Source organism: Neltuma alba, unplaced genomic scaffold (genome assembly GCF_004799145.2).
Source record: "Neltuma alba isolate B1F8T4 unplaced genomic scaffold, ASM479914v2 tig00011454_pilon, whole genome shotgun sequence".
NCBI lineage: Eukaryota > Viridiplantae > Streptophyta > Magnoliopsida > Fabales > Fabaceae > Neltuma > Neltuma alba.
The window spans coordinates 126,311-137,053 of NW_021636129.1; the positions used below are offsets into that span (position 1 = coordinate 126,311).

Genomic DNA, 10,743 nt, shown 5'->3' on the forward strand with positions numbered 1-10,743 from the left:
TGACTGACCATAATTAACCATATATACAAGGTTGTGACACGCACAGAGACACTCTTTAATACTTGATTCTTATTACAACCTTAATATAATACTACTAAGGGAAAATCAGAGAAGCTCGAGGTGAAGCATATTTGGTTATATTGTTCTCTGACTTCTCTGAGATTTTTCCTTTTCATACTAATTTAGCAAACATAACGGCAGTAGCACATAATAGGTGTAGTCCGATTAGACCGACAGTTTTGTCCGAGACCACCGCACAGGTAGGTAACATTCCTTCAGAGCAGGGGTAAAATGTTACCATCCTATAGCAGTATTTTGCGCCTGTTCATGCATTCATGATCATTATATATGCACATTACATCAATAATTACAAACTACACATATATTACTACCTCCAATATTTAATATAAGAGTTAGATAATTAATTTATAAATATTAAAAAATTTAATTAAGTTAGTTATTTGTAATAAATAGGTATTACATGTCTTTCTTAAAATATCCTTATTAATCATGTACATTAATTAGAATTACCCTTTGAAAGAAACTCTTTAATGTGTGTAATCATCATAGGGACTATTTTGAGGAAAAAATAGATAAATATGAGAGACAAAACAGATTGAGATATTATATTTACAATCAAATTAAATTTTCAACTAGCTCTTATATTTAAGATCAGAAGTAGCACGGGAGTTATTAATACTGTGATGTAAGAGGGATAAAAAGAGAGTGAGAGAGAATCATAAAAAATAAGGGATGAGAAAGCATGAGAGCATTTGTTATTATAGATTTTGAGTAACATGACATGAAAACTCTCTCATAAGTAAAGGATTGCATGTTGGGTCCTATTTGTAATTTCACATGGTTAGTGCATGACCTCTCTAATTCTTAAAAAAGTTATGGACTCCAAGTAAAATAATAAAATGTAAAATAATTCAAACCGTAACCGTAACCGGAATTTCAATAATATATATATATAACTCAAACATTTTATTTTAATAAGATAGTTTAGAGATAACAGAATAAATAATTAAATAATTGAATGAAGCAAATATCAAATCTTAAATATTACAGTTTCTATTAGGCTATGAACCCTAGTGTTTGATCGTAATAAAACTTAATATTTTCACTATGCATGTTTTTTCTCATGCTGCTTGTTTTCATTTCTCTTTACCCAACGATATATGAAACCGTTTTCAATTAGATTAGCGTGAAAGTTCATTGTCGATGTAACAAAAATTAATATTTATGCTTGTTTTGATCCACCACTACGTGCACATAAAACTATGAATAGACAAAACAAAATGTGAGAATGTAAAAGGAGTAGTAGTTAATAACAGATAAGTATTTTCCTAAATGAAGAACTTGAAATATGTTTAGAGAAATTCTGGCAAATATAATATTTACACTTGAAAAAGTGTGCATTTTTAACTTGCTTTTTAAAATTGTGGCCACTCATCAGTTTAAAATTTGAATAGTGTAATTTCCAAAAAAATATTTTCTTTTCAAATTTCAACTAGCCTTTATTCACCATTCATGCTGCTAATACGGATGGATGCTTTTAAAATGTTGTGGTGCGATTAGAGTCTTGGAATTGTGGTAAAATTGTAAACAAAAAAGGACCTAAAAAATATTACATGTGACTTTTCCAAGGAAGAAAACTTATAAAGTGTCAAGCATCGAACTATATGAATGGCCTTTAGAAATCATGCATGACTTTTTTTTTTTTTGGCCAATGAAATCATGCATACACCCACACACATACATATCAAGACGATATAAACAGTTTTTTTTAAAGTAAAAAGTAAAAAATCTAACTTAATATGAACAGTACATGAGCATTTATTGATGAGTAAATTCAAGAGTTACCTTCAGAAAGAATAATGAAGATAAGTGTAAAGAAAATCGCACAATAGAAACTTCTAATTAGCCTTGTTTTTGCCATTTCTCTAATTTGAAGGAACGATCGAGTTTGTGATGAAATGTATAATTTATAGAGTAATTAAATATTAATTGTAATTTTTCTTTGTATTGAGTTATTCCAATGAAAATTGTTGATGACAGCTGGTTGTAGGTTGCATTCCTCTTCTCCTATTTGTAAGTCACTTTTAACATGTTTTATACAAAAAAAATCTTTAAATTTTATTAACTCTCATTTAAAATGTAATAATTTTTCAACTTTATTTTTATTTAATATATATTATACCTCATGTAAACAAAATCAACACAATAATAAATGATAAATAAAATTGTATATTCATACAAAAAATTTCTATCAATACCTATAAATAGGACCAAAAATGTGTTTTCTATTTGACTTATAAATAGGACTGTAAGAGTAGTTTGTTCTTGTTATTAGTACTTAATTAATTACTTATCTTGATTATTTAACTTGCCAAAACAACTGATTATTCATAAACTCGAGAAGGTCGACATAAATGACTCGAAATAAAAGTCATGGGACATTAACCTCATGTCAAATAGCTTGCAAATTATTATTTTTTTTGGGGCCAAACACAACTTATAAAAGGTGGATGACATTTGTTGTTTTGTAAGAAAATTATTAATATTTTGTCTCTTTGAACTTTTGGCTCTTGACAACTATTAAAATGATACTCTTCCGGTCCTTAATATAGGACCCAATTATTAAATTGGTTTTAATTCTAAATATAGGACTTATTTCTTATATTTATCAATTTTCTCTAAATTACCCATATGAATACTCTCTCAATCATAATTAAGTAGAAGAGGGAGATGGGATATTAAGAAAGATGATTATAGTATTTTAGAAAAAACGTGTCACATTTCTTATAATTAACTAACTTATCTAACTTCTTTAATCTAATTAAATTAGTTAAATGGGTCTTATATTAAAAGTTGGAGGAGTACATTAATACACTACCTCAAATCCGTAATATAAAAGCTAGAAAATTTATTTATGTGGATATTAAGAAAATTGGTTAAATTAATTAATTATAATAAATATGTATTAATTTTCATAAAACACTATTTTTAATCAAGTGCATTAGAATTGCCTTTAATAAAACTTCACATAATATATGCAATCAGTAACAATATCTTGTGAAAACAATTATAAATTTAAAAAATAAAATAGATTGAAATTTTATATTTAAAATAAAATATTCTCTTTTCTAGGTAGTTTTGCATTACACCTTTGAAAAGCATATAGTGTTAGATGCACTTTGGGTAAAATTATATGTATTTTTACCCCTTTTACTAAAAGAAATAATAATAAATTAGCCACTGAATTTGGTGATAAAATTTTTATCACTAATCAAAATTAGCAACAGATCAGTAATAGAATTTAGTTAGTAACAGAATTTTCCCTGTTGCTAATTTTCATTGCTAAATTGTTTTTATTTTATAAATTTAAATTACCATATAGTAATCCCCACGTTATCACTACTCTCCATCTCATCATTCGTTCTCTTTCTCCTATGCAGTCATGTCATTTCTTGTCCATGTCATTGTCTAATCACCATATCATTGCTTTCTCTCATCATCAGTGATATCATGTCATCCCTCGTCCATGTCAATATCACATGACCATCATTTTAAGTTGCCACATCATCACTTAATAGATTGAGCCAATTTTCATGAAAGAGTGGTGGTTTGAACGGTAGAGCTCCTATGTGCATATTAAAGCTTTTGTGAGTTCAGCGAAAAAAATACCTGCAAAATTTTTATATAAAAATAAATATGTAATATTTCTAATTATAAATACAAATATATATAATAAATATTATATATAATTCAATATATTATCGTTTATTTCAATTTAATTTTTTTATTAAAAATAATTAATAATTAATATTTTTTATTTAAATATAAAATAAAATAATAATTATATTACATTTTTATTTTTATTTTTATTTATAATATTTTTATTTTTATCTTTCTAATATATGATTGAAAAGTTATCCTATATTATATTTTTATTTTAATAATAAATATTAAAAATAATTATTATATATTTATATTGTAATTTTTTGAGACAGATTAGTGACAAAAATTAGTGACGAATTTTTTTTGTCACTAATTTCGTCATGAAATATTTTGTGAGGTGAGTTAAAGACTAATTAGTAAGGGAAATAAATGACAGTAAAATTTTATCACTAATTTTTGTTACTGATTCTTTTAGAACAGAATCAATGATGGATTAGTGACTGAATTTAGCTACAGAATAAAATTTTGTCACTAATTCATCATTAATTTAGTGATGAAAAAAATTCAGTCATGAAATTTCATCGCTAATTTTAGTGACATAATTTGTCACGGATTAGTAATGGAACATTAATTTCCTGTTTTTTTGTAGTGAATTTACCCTTCAAGTAAATTATGAAAAAATTCAACTTTATTTATATTGTATAAAATTTTAAAGAAGAAAAATTATAAAAAATAATTAAAAGATAAAATTGATAAATAAGCATTAATTATTTTGCATTGGCTTGTAAGCCAAAAAATTCTTTACTTCTATTAGGATTTAGAAGGGAATACAATGATGCAAGAAATAGGTACATGCAAAAATAAGATAGGCCTTACTCCTCTGATCTTATTCATAGGATAGAGAGAAGATATTTTTTGGTCCTATTTATAAGGTACTAAAAGAAATTTTTTGTATCGATATACAATTTTACCACTCGTATATTATTATGTCGAATTTGTTTATATGGGGAATAATTTATACTCTTCTGGTCCTATTTATAAGTCTCTTCTAACATGTTTCATACAGACTAAGAAAACCTTAAACTTTGTTAACTCTCATTTAAAATTCAACAACTTTTCAACTTTATCTCTATTTAGTATACATTATACCTCATATAAATAAAGTCAACACAATAATAAGTGAAGAGTAAAATTGTACATCTATACAAAAAATTTCTTTCAGTACCCTATAAATAAGATCAAAATTTATCTTCTCTTTCTGTCCTATAAATAGGACCAAAAAAGTATTAAACAGGAATAAAATTAGACAGTAGTTAAATTTTAAATAAAAATTAATAAAATTTAAAATTTTTTATCTATATAAAATATATTAAAAATGATTTATAAATAGTTTCTGAAAAATATTATGTTGTCTATACTCTCTCTCGTGTCCTTATCATTATTGTCTCTCTAGCTATCTAAAAAGGCCTTGACGAATGAAGTGACATGACATGTTCCATATAAAATAATTTCTTTATCGTGGATTCCAAGAGAAAAAATTCATTTATTTTACGATGCTGAAAGCTAATGCCACACAATCATTACTAAAATGTCGGTAAACGATAATAAATATAAAAAAAAAATTTATGTCGTCGTTTTATTTTAAACGCATGCACCTTTAATTATAGAGAAGATGAGTGAGAGAGAGAGAGAGAGTGAATAGAAAAATTTGAGAGAATGAATGACAAAATAATGGGCTCTTGTTTCTTACTTCACGGCAAAACATTTAAAATCTAATTTGGACAATTCAAATTTATAATTTTAATTTGTAATCTTTCAATAACAAAATTATTTTTTTAAGATATCACTTATGATATTCTCTTTGTTTAAATTTTTTATATTTATTAAAGCCAACTTTGTTTAAAATATAAAAATTATTTAAATTAAATGGATAATCCATATTAAGATGAGTACACCATGTTCTTTTCTTTTTTTTAATGAGCATGGAATGTACTCCATTAAAATAGAGATATAATTAATTAAAAGTAAAAATATATTAAAAAAACATTTCCAAAACATAACTTACAAAGAGAACGCCCATTTAAAGAAAATAAGTTGTTACTTAGAGGACAAGATAAAGTGTTTGTGTGTGTAAAATATCATTACTACTTTCCATTAGGAAAACCGTCAACTTGGGAAACCATATCAGAGATTGTTTGTTTTCCATTCCTTTTTCACGCTAATAAAAGTCACCCGAAAAATGTTACTGGGCAATCAAAGTAAAAGCAACAAGAATAATAGTCCAACAAAAGAAAAACCCAGCAATAAGATAAAGAATATATACTTTCCGTCTTTAATGTAAGACCTATTAACTAATTTGAGCAGATTAATAATATTATTTAAATTAGCTAATAGTAGTATGATATATTTTTTCTAAAACTCCTTAAACATCATGTTTAATTCTCTTCCTTCCTCTCCTACTTGATTATTGTTAGAAAAATATCAATAGGATTAATTTGAAAAAAATTTATGAACATGTAAAATAATCTTACATATAGCACCAATAATATTAATTCTCTAATTAGGTCCCACATTCGACAGCCTAGTTCGTTTCTCGCGTTTGGACGAGTTAACTCGTTTTTGCCTCTGACTTTTATGCACGCATTCCACATATTAACTGCGGAACACTAAAATAATATCGGCTTCCTAGGAAATATATTTTGAAGGTCATACGCACAAGATAAAGCCAAAAACATCATTTTCGCCTGCTTCGTATGTATTCGTATGTAGCTGTTTCTGTTGAAATCTGCTAAACTATGCACAACAGCACTACCTTGTAATCACAGGAGAATAATGCATGGTTAGATTCCCTTGTTATCTTCGAATAACCAGGACTAGCTAGTTACCTATCTTGGAGTTCATATGGGAATATCTCTCACTTCACTGAGGTCATCCTTACTCGTGATTAAGTCTCATGTCCTAGAGCAACTTAGATTTCTTTCAATTTGAAGCTCATGGTGTTAAAATAAATAGATAATGGATCGGGAAACGTACTAGGTTGGATCTCGAGTCAGGTCGGTCAGATCCTCTGAACTCACACTATAAGCTAGACTATAAAAGTTTAATCTTTGAGTGCACAGCAGAGCACCTCTTTGCTGAACTGATAGGTGGAAACCTCTATTTATAGCTGTTGTCAGGGGTATTTTGGAAAGCCAAAATATCTACTGAGCCCATCAAGTTAAATCTGATTTAGGATATATAAATATATTTTTATCTTATAATATCATGATATTTGAATTCAAATCCAGAATCAATCACAATTAATTCTAAATATATATACTTAATATATATTTAATCTATATAATATAAATTAATTAAATTTATATACAATACAAATTAATTAAATTTATATCGTAACTGATTGGATTTGATTCAGGATGTTTGACTGAGTCAAACATATCCTAACCTTGCTTTGATATTTAACCAGTATATTCTCTTAATATCCAGTCAAATAATCCGGCTCATCAAGGGCGGATTCAAACTCAAAATCCAACACATGGGGTTTCCAGTTTTTGTTCTTGAACATGTTCTCCTTGCTATACTTCTTGCTGCACAATTAATGAACATAATTGGCATGGCTCAAGCTAGTCCTTTTGATAACCCTGTGGAGAAAGATGCTCTTCATGGTCTCAAGGCCACTTTCAACGACCCTTTTCTGAATAGTAACTGGATTGGCTTCCTCTGCAACGAGACTGAAACGTCAAGATGGTTTGGTATTCAGTGTGCCAGTGGTCGAGTTACTGGGATAGTACTTGAAGGTATGGAGCTAACCGGAGAAATCGATGCCAAGGCATTCTTCAATCTTACAGAATTGTCTATTCTGAGCTTCAAGAACAATTCCCTGAAGGGAAATTTGATGGATTTCTCCGACAATAATCACTTGAAGTATATTGATTTGTCAGGCAATGAGTTAGATGGGGCAATACCAATATCCCTTCTGAATCTTAACCTCTTGGAAGCGTTGTTGCTGCAAGATAATAAGCTCACTGGTCCAGTTCCGGCGTTCTGTCAACCAAGTTTGAAGATGATCAATGTGTCGGGCAATGATCTTCATGGCAGCATCAGAGCAACTCGAACTTTTCCATCACTGGGGCCTGATTCGTTTTCTGGCAACCCCAGATTATGTGGTCCTCCTCTCAATTCCTGCAGCTCAAGCTTGAAAGCTGCGATTTGAGCAGCACCAGCAGATGACCCAGAAAACGATGAGCCCAGAACCGGACTGGATCTCAAATAAAGATAACACTTCCACTATTCTAGTCATTTCAATGTGGTTCTCGTGTTTACAATAATCTTTCAAGCTTTTCTTTACTACAAGACAGTTAAGAAGCTGAACAATATTATGATGCAGCAGATTCCCACTATTAATAAAGATGTAGTGGAAAGTACTGTTGACAAGGTCGAAACGATAAATCATCACAGTCCAGTGGCGATGGCACTAGAAGAGAAGAAGGAGCTTATATTCTTTACAGATGAACCAAAGTTTCAAATGAATGAACTCTTAAAAGCTTCTGCAGAGGCCCTGGGTCAGGGAATCATGGGGAACAGTTATAAGGCTATGCTGAACGGAGGAGGTTCCGTTGTTGTGAAGAGGCTAAGGGACCTGAAGCCAATGACAAGAGAGGACTTTGCAAAGCAATTGCATGGAATTGCTGATCTTACAAGGGGGATTTTGTATTCGATCCGATACTTGTAACTTCATACTATTATTGTTTGCCCATCTAATTAAAAAATAAAATAAAATTACAGATACCAAGCAAAATATTAAATATAAAATAATTCAGCCTGTAATCTTAACCCTAATTTAGAAAAAAATAATCTATATATAACTTAAATATTTTATTTTAATGTAAGATAGTGCAGACATAACAAAATAAATAACTAAATAATTGAACTAACTGAATCTCAAATCTTAAACATTACAACTTCCACTGGGATATACATCCTAGTGCCAAGTGATGTTAAAAATTAAATATTTTTATTATATGCGTTTTTTCCAACGTTATTTTTCTCCATTTCTCTTTATCTGAAGACGAAAATCTTTTCAGTGGGATTGGCCTAAAAATCCATTGTCAGAGGGACAATAATTTATATTTATGGTTATTTTGGAACTAATTCTGTTTTGGTCCACAACATTAATTACACTTATAAAATTTTCAATACACATAAAACAAAAATAAGAATGTAAAAAGAGCAGTAATTAATAACGGATAAGTAATTTTTTTAAAAGAAGAACTGGAAAGAGTTTTTAAGAAATTCTATAGCATTTTTTTTTTGGATACACCCGGAAAGAATTCTATGGATAATATATACACAAAATGAGAATGTGAATTTTTAACACGCTGTTTTTTATTTTGACCATTTATCACTTTAAATAGTCACTTCTCAAAAATTTCATTTTCTTCTTTTCAAATTATAACTACCTTTTATTAATTTCATTTTGCTGTAGAAATTGCGTATGCGGGTCATTATGTTAATGTGAATAAATGTTTTTGAAATGTTGTGATATGATTAGAGTCTTGGACCAATGGAAAAATTATAAAAAGACCTAAAAAAATATAATGTTATGAAATTTCAAGAAGAAAACGTGAAGAAGTTTTTCCTTTTATATAAAAAAAGGGGGAAAAAGTGCAAATTAAATGTCAAGCATCAAACTATATGAATGGCCTTTATAAGTCATGCATCAGGATGATATAAAAACTTTTTTTTTCCAAAGTTAAAGATAAAAACATTTATATAAATATGAAGATAACAGAAAAACTTATTGATGTGAGAATTCAAAAGTTGATTATTGTTCGAATTTGAAATACAATACATGCCTTCAGAAGGAATAACAAAGATGAAGAGTGTAAAGAAAAGCACAACAGAAACATCTAATCAGACTTCTTGTTGCCATGGCTCTTAGCTTGGAGAGTGATGGTTAAGTTTTTGATGGAGAGTATAATTTATAGAGTAATTAAATATTAATTGCAATTATCTTTTATCAAGCGATTCCAATGAAGATTAATTGTTTATGACACATAAGTTATAGCTGGCTTTCCCTTACGAGTAAAAGACAATGTTGACATTTCTTTCATTTTATTAAAAAAGATGCTTATATTCATTACGTCAAGTTTTTCAATTACATATTATCATATGTCTTTTATTTAACATACAAAATATTATTTTTAGTCAAACACACTGATTATAAAACGTAAAAAACAAACACACATTATGATTTTGATGAGAAGTTTCAAGAATGATTCCGTTACTTAAGAATGATGAGACACACACACACACACACATATGAATTATATCTATGATCATATAAATAGTTGTTAGGAATTTCCATTTAGGTCAAAGCTATTCGAGCTACGTTTTGTTTATTAATTGATAATCAATAATAATTGTTACCTCTTTCCGATTTCTAATTCTCAATATCTAAAATCACGTCGAGTCCCTTCAAAACGGCTAAGGTCCAAGAGTACCAACGAATTTCGTTTCATTGAATAATGAATAAATCATCTTGGTTTGGAGTGGGTGGAAGAAATTATTTTGTTTTGCTCAAAAGATGGAAGAAATTATTTATTACAATCAATATTGATATGAATCAATATCTAATATTAAAAACAATAATAGAGCTCCTACAACCTCAAACAGGCCAGCCGAGATGTTCATTCATGCACACGCACATATTGGAAAAAATATATACACTCTCACTGCAGAAGAAATTATTAAAAAAAGTAATTCATGAGAATCAATATAGTATTTTTTGCACCGCAGCCGCCTAGAGCTGGTTCGAGTTGTAAAAATTGACGTGGATAGAGGCATAAGGTTCAGACCATCTTATTGTATCAGAATAATATTTTATTGTTTCTAATACATATATTTCATGTTAGAATAATTATTTTTATTATAATCTTGTTATATTTATATATTTTTAGCGTTATATATAAAATTCAAATTTTAATCAAATTTATAGAATAATATTATTTGGAATTATATTTACAAAGTTATCAAATATAATTTACATAATACTTGAAT

The 10,743-nt window shown here is 28.4% G+C and overlaps 1 protein-coding gene across 1 annotated transcript; it reads left to right on the top strand.

Moving 5' to 3' along the window:
* The first annotated feature begins 7,219 nt into the window (after positions 1–7,219).
* On the top strand, positions 7,220–7,897 carry LOC114713719 (pollen receptor-like kinase 4). Its single transcript, XM_028898400.1, has one exon. The coding sequence runs from the start codon at positions 7,220–7,222 to the stop codon at positions 7,895–7,897; it is 678 nt and encodes a 225-aa protein (XP_028754233.1).
* Positions 7,898–10,743: the final 2,846 nt, after the last annotated feature.

Bases quoted from the DNA above. Each gene is read 5' to 3' on its own strand.
- LOC114713719 (XM_028898400.1), top strand. From the start codon at position 7,220: ATGGGGTTTCCAGTTTTTGTTCTTGAACATGTTCTCCTTGCTATACTT.